The sequence below is a fragment of the Anolis carolinensis genome, chromosome 1 (assembly GCF_035594765.1).
Source record: "Anolis carolinensis isolate JA03-04 chromosome 1, rAnoCar3.1.pri, whole genome shotgun sequence".
Classification (NCBI taxonomy): Eukaryota; Metazoa; Chordata; class Lepidosauria; order Squamata; family Dactyloidae; genus Anolis; species Anolis carolinensis.
In genome coordinates, this window is record NC_085841.1 from 289187514 (window position 1) to 289211802 (window position 24289).

At 38.9% G+C, this 24289-nt stretch overlaps 1 protein-coding gene across 3 annotated transcripts in view; it reads left to right on the plus strand.

The window, feature by feature from the left end:
* The first annotated feature begins 4174 nt into the window (after positions 1–4174).
* Positions 4175–24289, plus strand: part of nadsyn1 (NAD synthetase 1) — a 35698-nt gene continuing 15583 nt past the window's right edge. Inside the window, exons 1-15 of one of the 3 annotated variants that reach the window (XR_010001979.1) lie at positions 4175–4353; positions 8099–8159; positions 9346–9462; positions 9809–9862; positions 10592–10681; positions 11705–11756; positions 13451–13539; positions 14017–14134; positions 14919–15050; positions 15325–15399; positions 15527–15651; positions 17498–17546; positions 18863–18965; positions 21338–21506; positions 23259–23394. Coding sequence is in view for 2 of the 3 variants with exons in the window: in XM_008106062.3 (XP_008104269.2) it covers positions 4269–4353; positions 8099–8159; positions 9346–9462; positions 9809–9862; positions 10592–10681; positions 11705–11756; positions 13451–13539; positions 14017–14134; positions 14919–15050; positions 15325–15399; positions 15527–15651; positions 17498–17546; positions 18863–18965; positions 21338–21506; positions 23259–23394 (1455 nt within the window). In the remaining variant the exon portion in view is untranslated. The remainder of the gene's footprint in view (positions 4354–8098; positions 8160–9345; positions 9463–9808; positions 9863–10591; positions 10682–11704; positions 11757–13450; positions 13540–14016; positions 14135–14918; positions 15051–15324; positions 15400–15526; positions 15652–17497; positions 17547–18862; positions 18966–21337; positions 21507–23258; positions 23395–24289) is intronic. The other 2 variants (XM_008106062.3, XM_062967816.1) reach the window with 2 other exon arrangements.

The following is a 24289-nucleotide window of genomic DNA, read 5'->3' on the forward strand; positions in this document are numbered from 1 at the left end:
TTTTCTTCCGACACAACAGTTCAAAAGCATCTATTTTCCTTCGCTCAGCCTTCCTTATGGTCCAGCTCTCACATCCATAGGTTACTACGGGGAATACCATTGCTTTAACTATGCGGACCTTCGTTGCCAGTGTGATGTCTCTACTCTTCACTATTTTTTTATTCATTCATTCAAATAGACATACATTTGTGAGTGTTTGTTGCATACAGTCCAATGCTTTCCAGCTATTAGTCTTCCATAATCATTTCTCAGATAATATATTTTCTTTAAGGGGTCACAGTCTTCTATTTAAATAGTACATATAAAGGTATAATAGGCTCCAAATTAAGTAACTACTGGAAACAGATTCATGTATATCTCGAAAAGATGTTAAACACTGTAAATGTACCTTTTGAACATGCCCATTGAAGAACTAGAAAGGAAATTCGGAAAAGTTTTGTTTTACATGATAGTGGCAGCTCGAATAGCATATGCCGGATATTGGAAAACCTCAGAGATACCTCCCTTAGAAGAATGGAAAATAAGGCTCCTCAGCTCCTCCTTGCCTCAGTTCCTCCCCCCAGATTTTGGCAATGGTCCCAAAAATGAACCGCTTTGAATCCTATCATCTTTCAGATGCACACCGCTTTTTGACAAGTATTTTGTGGGTTTCACTCTGCCTTGGGGCAAGTTTTACTTTGGTTAAGCAACCTGTATTCCCTGTGACCCACTTCTCTGTGCAGTGGGAATGAATTTCCAGGCCAAGGGAAATAGGACCAGGTTTTGTTAGGGCTCAGGGTGCATCTACACTGCATAATGAATGTAGTTTTATGCCACTCATTGCCATGGCTCAAGGCATTCTTTGGCAGTCCAGCAAAAGTCATTGTAGAGCTACAACTCCCACAATTTTGTAGCATTGAGCTGCGGCTGTTAAAGTAATCCCAAAGTGCATTACGGTAATTCTGCAGTATAGATGTACCCTGAAATAGCATAGGCGACTTACTATTGTAAGTGTTTGTTGTTGCTGTATGCCTACAAGTCATTTCAGGCTCATGGTGAAACTATCATAGGTTTTTGGGGCTGAAAGTGTGTGATTTGCCCAGTCATAGGCCCTCTCCACACAACCATATAATCAATTTCAATGCAGATAATTTGGACTCAGAAACTGCATTATATGGCAGTGTAGATCCAGCTATAACTGAGAAGAGATTCAAACCCTGTTTTCCAGAGTCCGAGTCCAATACTCAAGTCACTGTGCCACTCTGACTCAATGTACCCCTTGCTTTATTTACAAATAAATAAAATGTACACAATGGTAAAGAATCAAGTTGTCAGAGATCCTGCAATCCAAAGACTTGGACTTACAGTCAAATCACAATATTTTTCTTTCTGCTCATTTCAGTAATAAAAACTGGCTATTCAATTTTCCCAGTATCTCAGAAAAAACAGTGTAAGTGCCAGTTCAGGAAACATCTCCAACAATAAAGTTGTTTCTGTCACATCCTTGATTTTTATGTATTGTTATTTTCAGAAAAAGTACCCTGAAGTGGCAATATGAGATCCGGCATAGTGTAGTCGTGGTTGGGGCATGGGGCATGACTTTGGAGACTGAGTTCGAATCTCTGCTCAGCAATCAAAACACACAGCATGACCTTAAGCAAGTCACATACTCTCAGCCTCTGATGAAGGCAAAAAAACCCGTTTTCTGAAGAAATCTTGCCAAGAAAGCCCTGTGAGAGGATTGCTGTAAATTGCAAATGATTTGAAGGCAAACCACCACCAAGCGGATATGCTCAGCATCAGGGCTGTAGCAGAGGGGGTGGGGTTCAACCCCCCCCCCCCAAATTTCAGGTTTTAAAAAAATCTGGTTTACTCATGAATTTTAACTGGTTAACCAAATCCCCATGAGTGTCCACTGAAGTTTATCGATGGAGCCTGATTTCTAAATTATTTTGCATTTTGGAACTACTCATTTACCTAAGCAACCCGAAAGACAGTTGCATCTGTCAAGTAGGAAAATTTAGGGATTGTTTATGCAGAGAGGCTAATAGAACTAATTTACATCACCATAAAAATGTCCAGCAGCATGTGGAAGAATGAAGAAGTACTCCATCAAGGACTCGGTGTCACAGTGGATGATGAAGCAGCAGCTCCCCCTGTGCCGGAATCGAGCGTACCCTCATGAAGCCGGAAGCTGGAAAATGTTAAATAGCCTCTGTGGGATTCTGTGTGCTAAGTTTGATCCAGGTCCATCATCGGTGGAGGTCACAGTTTCTCTGGTTGGGGGTGAACCACAACTCCCAGAAGGGAAGGCCAGTTCCCCCAAACCCCTCCAGTAATCAATTTTCGGCATATCAGGTATGTGTGCCAAGTTGGGTCCAGATCCATCAATGATTGGGTTCACAGTGCTCTCTGAATGTAGGTGAACTACAACTCTCCCAAATCAAGGTGAATTTTCCGCAAAGACCTCCACTATATTTTTGCTGGTCATGGGGGCTCTGTGTGCCACGTTTGGTCCAATTCCAACTTTGGTGGAGTTCAGAGTACTCATTGATTACGGGTGAACTATAAATCTCAGTACCTACAACTGCAAAAGTGTCCAAGTCAGTTCCCCTCAAAACCCAGCAGTATTCAAATTTGGGCATATGGGATATGATTGTCAAGTTTGGTCCAGGTCCATCACTGTTTGGGTTCATAGTGCGCTCTGGATGTAGGCGAAACTACAACTCCTATACACACAAGCGGCACAATTGCACAACTATTCCAAATGCATTCATTTCGCAGAACACAAACTTTTAGCCCAGGCACGGGCAAACTTGGGTCCTCCAGGTGTTTTGGACTTCAACTCCCACAGCTCCTAACAGCCTTCCGGCTGTTAGGAGTTGTGGGAGTTGAAGTCCAAAACACCTGGAGGGCCCAAGTTTGCCCGTGCCTGCTCTAGCGCATATATTCCTTTAAAATGCAACCTTCCCCGGTGGCGCCCAAATGAATTCAGGCTCTTTCATTTTAAGGGGATGGTCTATTCCAGGGGTCCTCAAACTTTTAGAGAAGAGGGCCGGTCCACAATCCTTCAGACTATGGAGGGGCCGAATTATCATTTGGAAAAAAAAAAACAAGTTCCTATGCACACTGCACATGTCTTATTTGTAGTGCAAAACAACAACAACAATGAAAGAACAATACAATATTTAAAAATGAAAATAATTGTAACCAACATAAACCTATCAGGATTTCAATGGGAAGTGTGGACCTGCTTCTGGCCAATGAGATAGTTAATTAGGATTGTTGTTGTGTCATTTCAGACTTTGGGTGAGGCTAAGTCTAAAATTGGAGCCTCCGATGGCTCAGTGTGTTAAAGCACTGAGCTGTTGAACGTGCAGAGCGAAAAGTCCCAGGTTCAAACCCGGGGAGCAGAGTGAGCGCCCGCTGTTAGCTCCAGCTTCTGCCAACCTAGCAGTTCGAAAACATGCAAATGTGAGTAGATCAATAGGTACTGCTCTGGCGGGAAAATAACGGTGTTCCATGGAGTCATACTGGCCACATGACCTTGGAGGTGTCTATGGACAACGCCGGCTCTTTGGCTTAGAAATGAAGATGAGCACCAACCCCCAGAGTTGGACACGACTGGACTTAATGTCAGGGGAAACCTTTACCTTTACCTTTGAAGTCTAAAATTATTTATTTATTCATTTACTACATTTATTTATTACATTTATATCCCGCCCTTCTCACCCCAAAGGGGACTCAGAGCAGCTGTATGTACATACAATATATTATATTATTAGCATATCACATTAGCATTATATATTACTATATTGAACTATACCACTATACTGTAATATTATATGTAATATATAACATATTAATATTATTATATGGAATTATTATTAGTATTATATTGTATAACATTATAATATTATTATCAATATTATATGTATATAAAATATATTATATTATTTAAAATGATATAAAAATATTATATTATAAAACTGAGGGCAGGGGCCAGGTAAATGACCTTGGAGGGCCGCATCCGGCCCCCGGGCCTTAGTTTGGGGACCCCTGGTCTATTCTTTTAGAAGTCCTCCCTATGCTCCGCTCTATCCATTCCTTCCCTGTTTCCTAGCTCTACGGGCACCCGTCTGGATCCCTCCTCCTCCTCTTCCTCCTCCAGGGACCGGAATAAAGTCTATGGAAACCTGCGAAAGCCAACGGGGCCGGGCTTGTGGCAGCGTGTTTACGTCCTCTTCCTCAAGGAGAGCAGCCGAGGCAAGCCGAGGCGTGGGCGCACCATGGGCAGGACAGTCACTGTCGCTACCTGCGCCTTGAACCAATGGGCGATGGATTTTGATGGCAACCTGGAAAGGATTTTGAAAAGTAAGCCCCAAAGACGGTGCTTGAACCCCCCCCCCCCCCCCGCAACATATATCCAATGCAGGCTTGGATTTAGACTTTTCTTTTCTAGATCCTAATCACTTAAAAGAGACCCCCTCCCATATGCATATAATTCAAGATATAAAAAACAATAAGCTGTAACACCACATTTTATTTTTTGATAAGGAACAAAACTTACGGGAAGATGGAAAATAAATTGTTCCAGAAGTATTCTCTTCTGACGTTTCGCCCACATCTATGGCAGGCATCCTCAGAGGTTGTGAGGTATGGAACCTCACAATCTCTGAGGATGCCTGCCATAGATGTGGGTGAAACGTCAGGAGAGAATACTTCTGGAACATGGCCACACAGCCCGAAAGACATACAACAACCCTGTGATCCCGGCCATGAAAGCCTTCGACAACACATGGAAAATAAATGTTTGCTTTTGCCTAAGGTAAAGGTAAAGGTTTTCCCCTGACATTTAATTGATTATGTATAGTGTTCCCTCACTACTTCGCGGTTCACTTTTCCTGGATTCACTGTTTCGCGGTTTTTCAATTAAACTCTAAAAGACTATTACAGACCATAAAAATTACAATTTGCAGCCTAAGGAAGGGAGGAAGGAGAAGCCAAAGGGAGAGAAAAGGAGCCCAAGCGGCAACGGGAGGAGAAGGAGGCGATTTATCAACACACGATTGGTTGATAAAGACTTAAAATAGTGTAAAGGTAAAGGCAAAGGTTTCCCCTGACGTTAAGTCCAGTCATGTCTGACTCTGGAGGTTGGTACTCATCTCAATTTCTAAGCCGAAGAGCCGGCGTTGTCCGTAGACACCTCCAAGGTCATGTGGCCGGCATGACTGCATGTAGCGCTGTTACCTTCCCGCCGGAGCGGTACCTATTGAACTACTCACATTGGCATGTTTTCAAACTGCTAGGTTGGCAGGAGCTGGGGCTAACAGCGGGCGCTCACTCCACTCCCGGGATTTGAACCTGGGACCTTTCAGTCTGCAAGTTCAGCAGCTCAGTGCTTTAACACACTTTGCCACCAGGGCTTCTACAAAAATAATGTATAAATATTAAAATAAATATAGCGTCCCTACTTCACGGATTTTCACTTATTGCAGGTGGTCCTGGAACCTAACCTCAGTGATAAGTGAGGGAACACTGTATTGCTGTCCAATGTACTTGTATGAATTTTATAATTTGTACTCTGCTTTGAATCCCACCCACGGGAGAAAAGTGGGATAGAAATGTATTAATAATAATAATAATAATAATAATAATAAAGTCTAGTTGTGTGGCACAAAGAGTGGTGAGGAAAGAAGGGGACATCCACCTAGCCAGCCAGATCAGCCAATTCAACCCTGGTGATCAATGAGGTGACAGATGTTGCAGCCAGGTCGTCCTTTTGTCCGACTCTGGGGATTGGTGCTCATCTCCATTTCTAAGACGAAGAGCCGACGTTGTCCGTAGACACCTCCAAGGTCATGTGGCCGGCATGACTCTATGGAGCGCTGTTAACTTCCAGCTGGAGCAGTGCCTATTGATCTACTCACATTTGCATGTTTTCGAACTGTTAGGTTGACAGCAGCTGGGGTTAAAAGTGGGAGCTCACCCCACTCCTCAGATTGAAACCATCGACTTTTTGCCTACCTCCACTGTATTTAGATTTGGAAAGCGTATGACTTTATTGAATTGGAGAATCTTTTATTATTGTATTGTTTTTAGAGTTGTTAGCTGCTTTGGGTTCCATTTTAAAGAAATAAAGTGGGACATAAATATATATAGCAATAATAATTATAATTATATCCTTCTAGAAAAAGACCCAAAGTGGCTAACAACACTAAAAGCATTATTATTACTACTACTACTACTACTATTTGTAGCATCTCCCTTTTTGTGGACCCTGGTTCAGCTGCACCATGTTCTGTTTTGCACCTTATGGTCCAGCAATGGGAAATTTCTGTGGTGTCCCTCACTTTCCTTGGTGCATTAAGTCCCAGTTCAGTTTGTTTAATGCAGTGGTTCTCAACCTGTGGGTCCCCAGATGTTTTGGTCTTCAGCTCCTAGAAATCCTAACAGCTGATAAACTGGCTGGGATTTCTGGGAGTTGTAGGCCAAAACATCTGGGGGGCCACAGGTTGAGAACCACTGGCTTAATGGTTAATCCAGCCCTGACCCAAGGAGGAGGAGAAGCTGTCTTCAGCTTTCTGTCCTGGGAAAGGTTAGGTGCTCAGGTCAATAAAATAGTAAGAGTTCTGGGAACTTCGGGGTTTTTTTGGACTCCTTTTTGAGGGTCTTACAAACTTACTGTTCAGTTAGCGAAGACTATGGGTACATCTACACTGTAGAATTATTGCAGCTTGGCATCACTTTAATTGCCATGGCTGAGTGCTATAGAATCTTGGGATCTTTGGCAGAGAAGGTTGAAGCCATTGTAAAACTGCAACTCTCAGAATTCTGTAGCATTGAGCCATGGCAGTTAAAGTGTAGATGTACCCCAGGACAAAGAAGTTCCTTTCTGCAAAGTTTTTTTTTTGCACCTTTGTCATGTGTGTTTGTGCTTTCAAGTCACCTGTGGACTTAGGGCAACTCCATGACCTTGATATGGCTTTCTTAAACATGGAATACTCAGAGATGGTTTTGCCAATCTCTTTCTCTGAAATATAGCCAACACTGCAACATCTGACATTAATCATCAGCCTCCCGTCCAAATATTAAGCAGAACTGAGTCTGCCTAGATTCCAATATCAGATTGGAGCCAGCGCCACTAGTATGTTTAGGCTGTCTAGACAATATATTTTTTGGTATCAATATTGCTATCAAGAAGATGGTGAAAGGGGACTGGAGAAACACAGGCTTTCAGACAGCAGCATGTGTGCAGTAAACAAAATAGTAAAATGTGATGTAAGAAAGTGTGGGATTCCATGCCAGTCAGTTCTAGTTGCCATAACAGGTAAGGTAAACAATACCTTTCTCCAGATTTACTAAGTAATGTATGTGTGAATTTCAAAACAAAGGAGAAAAGGAACAGTATCGAAGCCTTCCTCATTAGCAACATGTTAAAAATAATAGATCTTTAAGTTTGCCCACCAACATGGAAATCATAAGAAAAATGGAGACTGGTGACAGAGGGAAAATATTTCTAGATGCACTTTGGAAGAGGATTCTAATGATCTCTAGATTAAGATTCGACATGTTTTTGTTTATTTTAGTAAGGTTTCATTTATATTGTTTCATTTCACAAACATATTTGTTTAGCCTGAATGAAACTTGCTGAAACATGTTGAATTGCTTTTCTGTTTTGTAGAGTAGGAGTCCTTCTATTCACTTTTATTTTTCATCTTAAATGAAATCTTTCTTAGATTGAGAAGATTTTGTGCGACTTTATCATGTATAATGGAAAAATGAAGGGAGCTTAGAATTAGAAGACTAGGCCTGGTGAATCAAAAATTCAACTTGATTTGGAGAAAGAAATGCTCTTTTGGCAAAAAAAAAAAAAAAAAAGGAAGAGGACACGTTGCAGACGGCAGTGGATGTATGACTTGATTTCTCAAGTTATTTTGTGACATTTGAAGATGGTCTGATGACCTAAGGAGATATTTTGAATGTCCCAGAGCTTCTTCTTCACTGTCTTTTTCTTTGCAAACTCATAATATTCATGCATCTTTGGGTTTTCTTTAAAATTCGTAATCTTTCTCCCAGAAGACTGTAGAAAATTCTTCATTATAATTTAATTTTGCAGGTATTGAAATTGCAAAAAACGAAAAAGCAAGATACCGAGTTGGACCAGAACTTGAAATTTGGTGAGAACACATTTTTATTTTCCTGAATGTGAAATAATATGTTGCTGCTTAATAGAAAAAAGGCATTAATATGTACTCAGTGGTGTACACTTTCAATTTTTCCCTCCTGAAACTAAATTTGTTATTTAATGTACATTTCTGTTGTCATTTGTTGTTTTAATCTTAAGAATCAAAATGGGTAATAGCAACATCATGCCTGCTAGAAACACAGTTAAAAGCAATTGCAACATATCCATTTCCATAAGTAATTTTATAGTCTTCATTTTAAATGTGGTTAACAATTTTAAATAAAAAACACTAATTCTGCATGAGTTGTGGAAGTTGTCCAGAAATGAAGCTAGGCAAACTTAGTAGAGGAAATGAGATCCATAGCAGCAAGCAAGACATCAAAGTAACTTTTTAAACACATATAATTTCTGTTAGAAAGAAAACCTGGTGTTTGGTTGTCCATGGGGCCATCTACACTGATCATTTAATACATTTTCAAACCAGTATTGAAGAAAGTGTTTTCACTGTGCAGTTAATTACATAGGAAATCCTGGAACCAGTTCGAGGCCCGAATAGTGATTACATAAACCACGGAGCACTAAGGCACATTAAGGGTTTTTTTCCCCACTTACTTTCATGGGAGTTTGTTGTTTGGGTACCACAGTTCGAAGCTAATGTAGATGGGGCCCATGGCTTCAGACAGTCAGAACTGTTAAAGTTGACAATTCCAACACATGGTATAGTCTATGGTAGTGTTTCTCAAACTGTGCTCCTCCAGGTGTTTTGGACTTCAGCTTCCATAATTCCTAGCAACTGGTAAGCTGACTGGAATTTAGGGAAAGTTGGTGTAACCAGATGTTTCTGAGGGAATGTGTTTCCTCCAAGGAGATTGTTTTTATGTGGAAAGCCATGATTTTTGTGTGTACAGTCTCTATTGATGAATATACGTATGACTACTGTATTTCCCACATACACCCTTCAGGAATTTGTCATTCATCCAGATTTTTTTTTTCTGTTTGTACACATTAACGAGTGTGTAAGAATATGGGAATTCACGAAATAGGTGTATATCTATATCTATATACAGTATATATATTTAGATTTTTTTTTACCCTTGTGAAACCAGCTCAGAATTTCTTCCCACATGTGTTATGCTCTTTGTCTCATTTATTTTCTTCCTATTACCTTTCCTCTGCAGTGGATATGGCTGTTCAGATCATTACTATGAATCAGATACACTCTTACATTCATTTCAAGTTCTGAGGAAGCTTTTGGAATCTCCTGTTAGTCAAGACATAATATGTGATGTTGGAATGTAAGTACTATGTAATTACATTGTACAGTGTGCTGCTGAGGAACAGAAATATATTGAAATTATACCATAGCGTTCCACCAGGCTTAAATGATTGAAAGTGAAGGTAGATGGCTTCTAGTATTGATCTTGATCTGTTGAGCATTGTCAAGATAGAATAATAAAAGATGGACACAAATGAAAAGGTTTTCTAATTGATGCTAGAAAGGAAATGCTGGAAAGTAGCAGTGTTGTTATGTGAAGGATAGTCAAAACTGGATTTTCTTTTGTTCCTCTGTTTTACATAATTACATACCCTGTATTAGGGGATCTTGATAGCTCACGTCACTGGCTTTTCTTTTTTCTGTAGGCCTGTTATGCATCGAAATGTTCGCTACAATTGTAGAGTGATCTTTCTAAACAGGTATGCTCCCACTTTTCTATCAAATAACAATATCTGTCATTTCCCATTGCTTTTAATGGAAGACTGAGCACATGCTTGATTGACAATAAATGTGGAGGTTGTTTCTAAAAGGTACCGAATTAATCTGAACAAATTTTACAGAAATCAAAAGAAACATGCTGGGGGTATGCATTTTTTCTGTAAAATGCAATTTTCCAAGCTCTGTGCCAAGGTGATTTAATTGTTTTGATTAGTGCGTAATATTCTACTCCTAGCCAACAATGTGCTGCCTCCTATAACTCATTTTTCAATTTCTTTGGTTTTCATGCCTTTTGGAAACAAACTACACATTATAGAAACCCAAGACTGGAAGCTCCATGGTGACTTATGCCAGTGTAATACGCTTACACCAGTGTAAGGCACTTTTGGAAATGGTTACAGTGGGAGAGAAGAGAATACAATTTCCATCACTGGTAAAACTCCCCTGCCAACTTCCAAGCAACTTGGGAGTTGTCAGGGAAGCTTATTTAATGACTACAAATGACTTCTTATGCTTGTTACTCCATTCCTGGTTGTACCTGGTTTTACTCTTGCTGTTGTAACACCTATGCTGGCATAATCATGCTAATCAGCATGAATTCTCAAAATTGGTTAATTTAAGCAGGTGAAAGAATATTTAAATAGTATTTCTTAAAACTTTTGCTTTCATTTAGTTAACATTTGATTGGTTTCTTGGTGTTGTTATTCAAGGAAAATTCTTCTAATACGGCCAAAGATGGCACTGGCAAATACAGGAAACTACCGGGAAATGCGATGGTTTACACCTTGGAGTCGATCACGGTAGGCTACATAAATATTTTAAATTCTTATTACATTTATATCTTGCCATTTTTCCATCATGCAAATTAGGGTGTTTAACAGGAGATGTCATGCCAGTCTCCCTTTGAATCATTGACCAACATTAGACCTTCTTAGATTCAACATGAAGATCATGTCATGAGATGATCTTAGTGAAATCATTTTCACTGTGGCCCCTTCCACACAGCTGAATAAAATCCTACATATATGGCAGTTTGGACTCAAACAACCCAGTTCAAAGCAGATATTGTGGGATTTTCAGCCTTGATATTCTGGGTTATATGGCTGTGTGGAAGGGCCCTGTGACAACTTTGTATAATTGCATCAGACATAAACAAACTTTACAGCTATTCTGAAGTGTAGACATTATCCAGTCTACACTTGGTTGGCTCTTGGTTGAATTAAAAGCTTTTTCAGAGCCTCTTTTTGTAACCTCTTGAGGCTTTTCATAGCCTTGTGAAGCTTTACATTTATCTGTTGTTTATCCCTTTTCAGTACAAAGATATTTATATCAGATTGCCTCATGCTGATAACTTTTAGATTACAGCACGTCCCAAGGTCTTCTTAAATGACTTGGATGGGGTGCTGTAGCACCTACCAAGGCCTGCTAGAATGGGTAGGGATGAGGTGAGTTATAGCCCCAAACACCTGGAGAACATGAGTTTTTAATAAAGCTGCTATATATCAAGCCCAGTTCATGGCACATCAACCATGTATGGGCATCCACAAAGACATCCTTTGCCTGGGATAGTGAACTGGGTTGGGAAGAAATTGAGAAGATGGAGTGGAGAAGGTTGTCTCTTATAGACAGTGCAGGCTTCCTTTTATATTTAGCCACTACTTTAGTTTGATTTTTTTGAAGAAAAAAAAATCAGTTATATTATGAAAGTTCCAAAATTAAGACATCACAGATAATTTTCTTGCTGAAGTTGTGAAGGAGTATATGGGCAGTGAACACAACATATTTATGTACTCATTTGTGTTAAAATTTGTTTTTTCTTCCAGTAATGTAGAAGAATATTTTCTTCCCAGGATAATACAGGAGGTAACGCTTCAGGTAAGGCAATTTCTTCCTGTCTGTTAGCATGCTTAACTTTTTACAAATAAAGGATAGATGGCTTATAGGAAGTGCTCTTTTTTGTTCTGTTTCCTATGAAAATGTCATAATCTGTGGTTTTATTTTTGACTCTATTAATTAAAAATAGACCTGGTAAATTAATAGACAATTGCAGTGTTAGCACTGGTGAGAACATTGGAACCTATGTGTCTTTGGACTCTGAACCTCCTGATGAAATTACAGTTGCTTGCCATATTTTCATGTTTAAATTTAGCAGAATTTATTAATACAATCTCTCTGAATAATTTGGTCCTTCAGCGTGACCTTATGGTCAACTTATGATGAAAGTTGATCATGGAGATGTGCTAGAGGACCTTGAGATTTTGGGGTAAGAATTATGGATGTTAATATGACCTGTAGATAAGTCTAGGGTCATTCTGTAGAGAGACTAAAGCACTAAGGCCGTCCAAGGAGGCCAGCTGCCTTTGCTGACCGCTGCTGCTGCTGCTGCCATTTCCCCCACCCAGGCATTCAAAAAGATGTTTCATCAGTACTCAGTGAAGGAGATGTTTCCTTTAAATAGTAATAGAGATATGGTATTAAACTTATCAAAAAAGCAACTGAGTTAACAGTGATATCACAGTGAAGTCACGCTTGACTGGACTACTTCTTTTTCACTTTAGAAATGCAGAGGAAATACACTGACGACTAAGATCAATGTGAAACTGTCAGAGAAGGAAGTAATCTCATTGTGTAGATGATTACATATAAAGTCTTGAAACAAATTTGAGGCTTAGGTGCTTATATACAGAGGCTAGTCTTCAGCCAGTTCCAGGATTTGGCTTCACGATCGTAGGCTAATTGGGTTTTTTCTCACCTACTGCAGTTCGGATGTGTTGATCTCTGGAGCACCTTAATTGTTTTCACCATGTCATGTGGTTTATACTTAGGCATGCTGATGTGTGTTGCTGCTTGCGTTTGTGCACATAATCTAAATATATATTTCAAACTGCATTAAGTGGTCAGTGTAGATGTGCCCCGTTTCCTATGCCATTTCACAAAAGTAAAGCTTGCAAGACTAAAGTGTTGTATTGTCTCCTTCATTGTGCCAAGATTGTGGATGGTTCCAGAAACACAAGTCCTACTTGGCTGTCTTCATTATTCTAGCAATAATTGTGTGGATCACAGGCATGGAGGCTCACTCTTTCTGCCTACACATCTACCAATCCTGCTCTTCATTTGTTGATGGAAGATATGAGGAAGGGAGTCTGACATACATGTACAGGCTTAACATTGAACATGTAGAGCTTCAGATCTTGGAGAGAGCAAATGTGTGTAGGGAAGAGTCTCCTGTTTGGACCTTCCACTAATATATGCTTTTGTTTGAGCAAGAATACCTAAATAGAACTAAATTAATTTTGGCAGCATCTCTGGATTTTTGGCAACTGTTAAAATATGACTTTTTCAGAAGACTGTTTTCTACAGGCTAATAGCCTTTGGGACATTTTCTCCTACTTCTTTTCAGGTTGCTATGGCCTTTTTGGATGTGCACATTTGATTAATGAAACAGATTGTATAGGATGTGTCTATCACATTTTTTGGTCAAATCTCATTATTATTATTATTATTATTGATGTATGATTTGTGCTCCTCCCCCCCACTCTAATGATCCTTAATTTCCTTGTTTATCCCAGGAAAGTGTCCCAATTGGTGATGCGGTACTGTCTACCTTAGATACCTGCATAGGGACTGAAATCTGTGAAGAACTGTGGATACCAACCAGGTATGGGTATCTGGAGAAAACATCTCTGCAACTACTAAAGTAATCAAAACCCAAATTGATTACACTGGCAAACACACATTTTGTACCTTGATTTTTAAAAAACATTGGATTCAGTAGCAAACCCAGGGTTGTAGCCCCTGTCATCCTAGCAGTCCAGTTCTTTTGCGGGGTGGCTTCCAGAGCATAAGAGAAAATGACCTTCCCTCTGTTTCCTCTAGCGAGTGAGTAGTGAATGGCATTCCTCTCACAGATATTGGGAATCCAGCCTGTTCTGCCAAATAGCAACCTGATGTGGAGTGAAATTACAGTTTAGACAGTCAAACAAAAAGTTGTTGTTCAGTGAAATCTGCCTGAGTTCACCGTTCACATTAGTGCTTATCATTAACATTCAATATGGTGACTTTCAATTGAGTTTATCTCTTCTATAGCACAGTTAAAAATTCAAAAGCCATTTGTATGTGTGTGCTCAATTTGTAGTCCTCACATTGAGATGGGAATTGACGGTGTGGAGATCTTCACAAATTCCTCAGCAAGTCATCATGTATTAGGAAAAGCTCATACTCGAGTGGAATTAGTAAATTCTGCAACAGCAAAGGTAAATGTTCTTGTAATCATCTCCCCCACTATAGTAAGTAAGAAGTAAGTATATGGGTGTTACATTTTAATATCATCAGTAGAGTCCATCAAAACTGACTGCACTTGGAATTCCTTCATATCAAAGTTACTGCATCATGTGCCATTGGAACAGAGCTTTTATTTTGTTTGAACTTTCATAAAAGCAGAGCCTTTTGGAATTCTTTATAAACAGACCTTTAGGTTTTTGTGAAAACCAAGAAGACAGTATCTTTTATTATTGCCTTACTTCTGGTCTGTGCATATGTCCAAATCAAATATGAGAACTGGCCATATATTATGTCTATATGGACCCTTCTATATTTAGGAAGGAATTTTATTTGAACTGGGAATATTCAAGCAGATAAAGCTTTCTGTAGTCTGGAGAACCATTGTTGTTACAGTGTTATGTAAAATTGCTGTATTGATCATGCAAAACACTGAAAGGTCACTAATCCACCTACATTCATCCATGCATTTCTGTTACTATGGAGAAATTCAGTGGGGACAAGTATATACTTTTTATGTATAGACACAAAAATAACAATTTGGAAGTTTGCCTTTATGCTCACAAAAGTTAGTGTCCGGAGGGTTCTGCCTATTGGTTTTCATGAATTTAAGATCAATCCAAGGGGGCTTGTTGACTATTATCTGCTGCTACTTTTTGAACACTATGACCAGATTGCAGAAAAAGGTAAAACCACGTACATGTGTATAACATGGTTAAGCCTGAAAGGGTTTACTGAATGATGTGTGGTTTTTTTCAGAATGGTGGCATATATCTCTTAGCCAATCAGAAGGGCTGTGATGGTGATCGTCTCTATTATGATGGCTGCGCCATGATTGCTATGAATGGAAGCACCGTTGCTCAAGGTGTTCAGTTCTCTCTGGATGATGTGGTAATGCTAATTAACTGAAACATCTGTAAATGGAATGGGAAGGGATAAACATCCTCACAGTTTAATTACAAATTAATTACTAGATTAAAATTCATATTAGGCCCCTGTGTATCAAAATTCTTTGTATGCTTTAATATTGGAATATGGTTAAAAACTTCTACCATATTGCCATCCATTTGATTGCTGTTATAAAATAAATGTAAGTAGGTATATAGTGAAAGCTCAGTGAGAACTCTGAACCACACAGCTAATTTCCTTTTCCTTTCCTTTTCAGGAAGTCTTGGTTGCCACACTAGACCTAGAAGATGTCAGAAGTTATAGGGCAGAAATATCCTCTCGAAACCTAGAAGTGAGATTTACCATCATTTGCATCCCAGAACAACCAAGCCTGTAAAAACCAGGCCTATTTCTATGTATAAATGCTATATTCCCTTTGTTTCATTAATTCCCCTTTCTTTTCGTTTACAAATTCTCAGGCCAGTAAAGTGACTCCTTACCCCAGAATAAAAGTACACTTTGCACTTTCATGCTCTGATGACATATGTACGCCTACAAATGAGCCAATCCAGTGGAAATATCATAGTCTTCCCGAGGAAATCAGGTAAGCAGAAACAGAGATATCAGCTGTCTTGTCCTGTCCTGTTCAGGCACAACTCCATGTTCATGCTGTGGCAGTTACTGCAGTATCATGTATGAGTCAAGCAGAACTGTAATGAACAGTTCCAACCCTTGTCTTTCTTACAGGGCTAATATTTTTCTAAGGCTGATGTTTTCATAAATTTCTTCCTAAGTCCTTGTTTATCTTTCTAAACATATTTGGAATACTTTCTGACTTATGGAATGACGTTTTCTTTTGCATGATTTAGTGCTGTTCAGTCTTATACTTAAATAATTAAGATTAGTAATGGAAAGAACAGAATGTTCTTTTAACTCTTTTTTCCACTCTCAGCATTGCACTCTATACCAATTCTTTTCTTTTTTTTCAACTTCACACTAAATTGTATTATTCTCGTTTCCCTTATTAATCAGATCATGAAATATATTCACAATGTAGTAAGAATTAAGATGTTCAGATACTTTAGTACTAAACATGGCAAGTGAAATTAATTTCACTGACTTTATAGCCTTAGCTAAAATAAGAATGAGCCTCCATGTGATAGATCTGTTATTTGGAGGTAGCATTTCAGACTGCATGACAAAGTGCTGCCACTCATTTGTTGTAATTTGTAATGACCTATGACTTTGAGCTGAACCTTAATAATCCTAGTGAGATTGAGCAGCACAAAGAATTTTTGTAGACTGAAGTAATGTATAAGGTTTGGGATGTTTGTCTAAGAAGAGAGAGAACCAATTTCTAGTTTACAATCCATCATAAAACTGAAGGGGTGTGTGACCTTTTACCACTTTCCACATTTTGCGAGGAGTATAATCCTTTGAACACCTTTACAAAATATGGGACAGTGGGCTCTTAGTATCTGCTGGAGTTTGGTTCTAGGTCCACCCATGGCTACCAAAATCTGCGGATGCTCAAGTCCAATTATATACAGTGGTGTGGTAAAATGGTGTCCCTTATATAAAACAGCAAAAACAAGGTTGACTTTTGGGATTTTCTTTTGGAATATTTAAAAGCTGTGGATGATTGAATCCATGGCCACAGGATCTGTGGATATGGAAGGATGACCATATGTCTCTTTGAACACCTTAAGGGAAGGCGGAATAAAGACAAGGGAAAAATGGGAAACCAGAACCTAAAAGCCTCTTCTTTGTGACATTTTGTTTTCTGACTCTGACATTAAAATCCACCTAGTACAAACACAGCCATAGTTCATTGGAGTAGGTGAAACTTGTAAAAGGGTGGTGGTAAGGAAGATTCCTCATTCCCCTTCCTTTTACATTCCTGTGCTTGTTTACATATATTTTGAAAAGGCACATCTCTCATTTATGCACAAAATGGGCTCTTCATAACTGGTGCAATATGTGTATAATATTACCCAAACCCAAAACATTAGCCAAACCCAAATGCATGGGACTGTGGTGATAAGGGAGATTATTCTTTCCCCTTCCTTTACATTCAAGTTATTGTTTGCATCTATTTTGAAAAGGCACATCTCTCATTTGTGTACAAAATGGGCTCTTCGTAATTGGTGAAATATGTGCATAATATCAGCCAAACCCAAAAGCCTTGAACTGTAATTTTCTTTAGGAATCCATGTGTTTAATTATAATCTAAGTTGTTAAGGCTGCAGACCTATTAAGGTTGAGAGGAATGCTCCATTGAATTTAGTAGGCCTTACCTCTGAGTAAACATGAATTTTCATTTTATGCTGCAGATTATGTATGCGAATTGAGGCCATGACGTTACTTTAAAAAAAGGCAGGAGAGACAAATGGAAAAAACCCCCCACCAAATCTTGCATATTCATTCTGAAATGTGCTTTTTACTTTCAGCCTTGGTCCTGCATGTTGGCTTTGGGACTATTTAAGGCGTAGCAAACAGGTAAAGATTTCCACTTTCTTACTCATCAAATAGTTTAGCATTTTTAGTAGAACCTATCTTATCAGTTTGTGGTGTAGTGATTTGAGTTTTGGGCTAGGACACAGGAAGACCAGGGTTTGAATTCAGCCATCAACATCTACTTTGGGCAAGTCATACTCTTTCGTTCTCAAGAGGACAGCAAGGACACATCTCCTCTGAACAAATTCTGCCAAGAAAATGTTGTGCTGTGATAGCTTCAGCATAAATCAGAAATGACTTGAAGGCACACAACATTGAATATGTTTTTGAGAAAATCTAATTGTGCCATTAATATAAAGTGTATAGTTCAGTCCTGCTTCCTGCTTCCTATGGAGGTAATTGGTAGGGTTTTTATTGGTTTGTCTTTTAAACACATTTTCAAATATTGTACTTTGCTCTTCTTAATCTAGTCCTCATTCAGAGAGTTCTGTAAACTGAGGAGAAAATAGGAATCTGAATTGCCATAGTAGTTAGAATGGGAAATTAGTTCAGAAGCACACCTATACCTGGACTTTCCTTGCAATTACTACATGGTTAGGGGTTTGAATATGCTATTTCTTTATTTTACTATATTACGATCTCTTGGAATTCCAATGGCTAATATCTGACAACAGCAATCTCTATAATGTAATAAAAATGAGGGTAAGAATTGAGGAGGAAAATAAAAAGAAACATATCACCATACATTATCTTTCTCTTTTGCTAGAACATTACTTCTATTCAGTTTCTATTTCCAATATGCTATATAACCATTCTATATTACATATTTTTTGCTTCTTTCTCTGTGTTGACCACATTATGGGGTTACTGCAGGATGCAGTTCTGAGAAGGAGAAGTCCAATAAGCTGATGAGTTGGCTTTATAGTCCCACTCCTACCTCCCATTTATTGGGGTGTTATGTGGTTTCTGGGCTTTATGGCTGTGTTCTAGCAACATCTTCTCCTGTCATTTTGCCTGCATCTGTGGCTGGCACCTTTAGAGGATCCAGCTACAGATGCAATCAAAATGTCAGGAGAAAATGCTGCCAGAACATGGCCATACAATCATACAGCACTCCAGTGATTCTGGCTGTGAAAGCTTTCGATAATACATGATTGCATTAATGTGCATTTTCCAAAGCTTTTTTTTCTAGAATAACTTGACTCGAACTATGAAAGGAACCTTTCTGGCTATATGCAACCAGAATTAGATAACTTCAGGTGCAGGAGTCTGCACTGTAGACTTAGAGAAAAAAGAGTTGGTGTCTTTTCAGAATAGTCAATGCATTTTTATTCTTTCTTTTATTGTAATTTCTTAAGGGAGGATTTCTCTTGCCACTGAGTGGTGGAGTGGACAGTTCAGCAACAGCCTGTATTGTGTACTCCATGTGTTGCCAAGTTTGTTACGCTGTAGAGAATGGAAGTAAGTACACCTTAAAACTGGAGATATTTCAAAGCTTTGTTATAGCATGGGGCAGGCAAATTCTGTTAGGCCAAGTGTCAGTTATTCAACACCAGTCCACAAACAATGGGACATCATCAGTCAGTGATCAGAAGTCCACTTATGATTTTGCTTTTTTTGGATTTCGTAGGTGCATCCCATTCCTGATTCAAAACTGCTTCTCTGAATGGGAAAACCAGCTTCTTAAACTTGAAATGTTTTTGCCAAAAGGCAGTGACCGGGGTGGGGTGGGGTGATGAGCTACAAAATAAGACTGGGGTGCATTCACGTGGCCCGCAAATTGCACTTTGTACATCCCTTCTATACATAATTGTTTTTCAGATGTTTATAGGATTTATTTTCCTCTTCTAGTGTCTCAGTTAAGCATATAGCTTATATTGAGTCAACCATAGTCAGTATTGTTAGTAATAATAATAATAATAATAATAAAACTTTATTTATACCCCGCCACCATCTCCCCAGTGGGGACTCGGGGCGGCTTACATGGGGCCATGCCCGGGAAAAATACAATATAACACAATATAAAAACAACATATCATAATACAATTACAACAATACAATAAAGAATCATATACAGTACAACACAGAATCCAAAAGCAGTATAACAGGGCAGGCCGCACTGACACTCAGTTAAAACTCGGGGTGAGAAAAGGATAAGAAAAAGGATAAGAATAAAACCACAGGGAACTAAGGAAAAGATAGCAGACAGTCTAGAGGATAAATAATGGGGGCGTAACAAAAGCATGTAACAGTTACTCTCCGAAAGCACATCGGAAGAGCCATGTTTTTAGATCTTTCCTAAAGTCTGAAAGAGTGGGGGCTTGCCTGATTTCAATGGGCAATGAGTTCCATAAACGGGGGGCCACAGCAGAAAAGGCCCTCTCCCTAGTTCCTACAAGGCGGGTCTGGGATAAAGGCAGTGGCTAAAGTACTAAAGTACTAAAGGTACTAAAGGTCTTGCTTGGAAGTTGCCCAGGATTAGGACTTTCTGTTAGCAAAACATGTGCTGTAATATGGAGCTACCTTTTTCCCCTTGAAGGAATTCTCTGAGCACCCAATCCCAAATCCTAAAATTCACACCAATAATCTTGTGCATCTTTACATTACAGACCCATCTTTGAGAGAAGTTAGTCCTTTTTTTGCTGACCTTCTTATTGAGGCATGCTTGGGGGAACATGCTGTTCTTTACGACACAGTTTCAACATCAATGTTGTAAAACATGGCCTTGCACCTAAAATGTGTTTGGGGTGGAAACAAATATTTCAGAACTTCAGTCGCAAAGACCTCTGTATTTCCAAGTGTTCCTGTTGTGACATGTTCTCCTTATAGGCATTATTATGATCTGTTTTGGGGAAATTATAAATTGAAACATAAAGGCAATTTTATTTTGTAGAAATTGTTTCTGGTGGAAGCCTTTTAGGCACTTTTTCACCCAAAGTGCCGATACAGACTTTTAACTGTGGAGGACATTCAAAGCCTATATGGAAATGAAGGTCGTAAGGACCTAAGTGATCGAAACCAAGTCATAAACATAATTAAAAATATAGCACAAGTTCATCTCTGTCTTAAGCTTGGGCAACCTTCTTTCAAGGCCAATGTATCTAAGAAGATAACAACCTCACTTTATTACAGTGTGATGTGACTGAGGTCTGCTGAGAAGAGCATTTCATTGCAAATATTTCTTCTTGTAGTGGCATAGAAAAAAGATGCAATCCAGCCAGCAATGAGTATGTCATTCCCATTTATTTCTGTGTTTGAAATACATGAGGGAGCTATTGCACTGAAATTCAGAAAATCTTAGAAATGCTTTACTTTAACTTACTCATGCCCAAATTGTTGCAAAACTACATTCTTAAACATGCAAATTTAAGTGTAAATTCCGTGAAACACTGTAGTATATATATTTCATGAAAAATGTATTGAATTATACTAGTTGTGTGCATGAAGAAAAATCAAACCTAACATTTGTTTAACAGAAGTAATAATGTACATCCAAATGCTTAATGTAACCACATTTTCTTTTCTTCATATCTTGTATAAACAAAAATGAACTATGCAAGCTATTCCAATTATGTGTTAATCTTCAAGAAAACAAAGAAGTGTTTTTTATATTCATCGCTCATTTAATATTCATCTTTATGTTTAATTTCAGTTAAAGAAAGCTTACCTAAACCAGTAAACTGGAATATATCCATGTTTTCATCTAATACTGTATTGTATTTTGCAAAGTGAAACAGTGGATGTTAACTTTGTTATTATGGAAAGATAGATATTTAAAAAAAGATTCACTCAGTTTGTTTCCCTTTTGTTTGTTTCCTTCTCATTATTTTTAGATCAGAGTGTTTTGGATGATGTACGTAAAATAGTAAACGATGAGGCCTATATACCAACAGAGTCACAGGAATTGTGTAGGCGCATCCTGACAACTTGCTACATGGCTAGTGAGAACTCGTCTCAAGAAACACACAACAATGCAAAATCTTTGGCTGGAGAAATTGGCAGGTATACACTTGTGTTTATAACACATAGTATGATAAAAAGCACGTGGGCCCCAATTACGATCAAATTGCATGTGACAGCTATCATGGCACTATATCGGAATGGCTGTTCAGTTTAAAAAATGCTTTGGGATACCATCTTCTTTTGTTGGATTACGGTAGGTAAATCCCATAACATCCTATGGTTGCAGAACCTTCCTTTGCTTGATGCACTGAGATTTCTCTCTCTAACTATTTTAAATTTCTTTCCTTATAGGTTTTGTGATTTTATTTTTCTTTCAAAAATAGGATTATTTTAAAGGCAGGATATTTGTTTTAAGAATACCAATTAGGGAAGACAGAGTGGTATCTTAACCCAACAGTCCTGTATTTTAGTTGTGAATATTCCTCAGGCCACTGATGTGGAGTGTAACGATGACACATTTTCTTCCAGTACGGTGATACATTAAGAGTTTAATCAATTCTATGACTGTGCTCTTAACTCAAATTGCTTTTATCTCAAACCTGATTTTTTCTCAAAGTGAATGTATAACTGCACATTCACATGAAACAATAAAAAGATCAACTTTTAAATGGTAGAAGAACAAAGTTCTGGCAAAGATACACAAAGTACAAAGTGAAGAGGCAGAAGCATCATTTTCTTCATACTGTATTCATTCCAGCCTCACTCCCTCTCTTGCTTTCTATTCCCCTCTCTCTCTTCATGAAGCCAAATGTACCAGGAATAAAAGCCACACAAAATCAACTGACCCAAAATTCCTCAAAGCAGACAAGAGCAAAGCACACAGCAATTTCCCAAAGCGGACAAGAGCACAAGGCACTCCCTTGAAGCCCTAAAGTCTTGTACTCTTGCATTCCCTCTCACGCTAGCTCTTAACTCAAAATGTTACTTGTATGCCAACGTGAAACCCAGGCCAAGCAACAGCTTTTAACTCAAAACACTCTTAAGTTGGGATGCTCTTAGGTTGAGATTCCACTGTCCCTTACTTTGACGTTTACTGTGTATCTTGAGCTCTGTTCTTATCATTAATATCGTTTCCCTCCTAATCTGGAATTAGGTCCCTGCTTCATCACTATGTAGTATGGATTTTATAAAGTCTTTCTTCAGGAAAAAGTTCTAGGCTATAGGCTAACTAGGGAAGGCTTGTGGAGCACAATTGTCTCTCTCTCTCTCTCTCTCTCTCTCTCTCTCTCAATACAGGTAGTTTCCCATGGACAGTACCTTGAAGAGGAACAGAGAATAGAAAAAGTGGTCTCAATGTTTCTTTGTGGTTTTTATTCTTATTTCTTTCTCACCCCGAGTTTTAACTTAGTGTTCATGTGTCCCGCCCTTGTTTTTATTGTTCTTCTGATTTTGCGTTGTAATGTATATTTTCATTTATTGTATTGTTCAATGTGTTATGATTTGTTGTTCTTTTTATATTCTGTTATATTATATTGTTCTGGGCATGGCCCCCTGTAAGCCGCCCCGAGTCCCCGTTGGGGAGATGGTGGCGGGGTATAAATAAAGTTTTATTATTATTATTATTTTCCATCCCTCCATCCTTTTGTTGTGCCTCTCAGTAGGCCTCTCTTGCTTTATGACGGGACCCTCATGAACAGCACTGGGCAAGAGGAGCCATCCTTGTTGAGGAGTGTGCTTCTAAGAACTACCTTATGTTAATCTGTCTTGGAGTCTGCTCTTTTTGTCCTTGTGAGACTGTTAAATTGTTCAACACAAACTTATGGACAGGTTTCATTTTCTTTCCCTTTCTAGCTATCATATAAACATAAATATAGATGGAGCAGTGAAGGCCATTTGGGGGATCTTCAGCACAATAACAGGACGGCTGCCTCAGTACCGAGTTGATGGAGGAAGCGTCAGGGAAAATCTGGCTCTACAGAATGTCCAGGTACATTTGTTGTTTCACCTTTGTCTTTCCTTGTTTCAACCTTAATTTTCCAAGAGAGACAAATAAATTACTGTATTCCCTTTGTTTGGGGAGATGATAATGTACTATTTATATATCTTAGGGGGTTGGTGAGTTTCAAGAACATGGTAGAGCTGGATTATTTCAGACTGTTGGTAACTTGCAGAACCAATGTCAGATAATTCATTTAGTCTATGCACACTTTACCAAGATCTGCTGTCTAACTCCTCAAATCAGGGAGGCACAGTAAGACCCCTGTATCTGCAAGGGATATGTTCCCGCCAAACCACAGTTTACTGAAACTATAGTTATGACTGAACAGCATTAAATTACTTGACTTCTAATCTCAGCATGTCATAGAGTTGGATTTGAGGACCTAAGAGATTCCTGGAGAGGTATCCTCTAGAAATTTTCTAGGACCTTCAACCCAATTCTATGGCAATTTTCAAGGGAGGCATACGATAGAGTTGTCTACAGAACCTAATAAGTGAGCCCCCTCCCCCAAGCATGGTAAGTGAAACTGTGTGGTTTCCTTCTTTATGGAGTTTTTGCTATATTTGCTCTTTTCTGCTTGTTAGAATATATGGGAATGAGACTCATACAGCCTTCCTAAGGTTCTTGGATTGCACATCCCAGTCAGCATCGAGAAAGAGGAGGAATGTCTGGGAGTTATAGTCCAGCAGAAGGTGGAGGGCTTAATGATTTTCACCCCTGCAGTGCATAGTTCATCCCAAAGACATCTGTCCCTTGTCCTCACAGTTAGTGATCAATAAGTAGATCCCAAGTGTGTGGAGTCTTTGGGTCTCAGCCATTTCTGCTTATATCTCCCATCACTCCCACCCAACATGACTAGTAGCAAGAAATTGTGGGAGCTGTA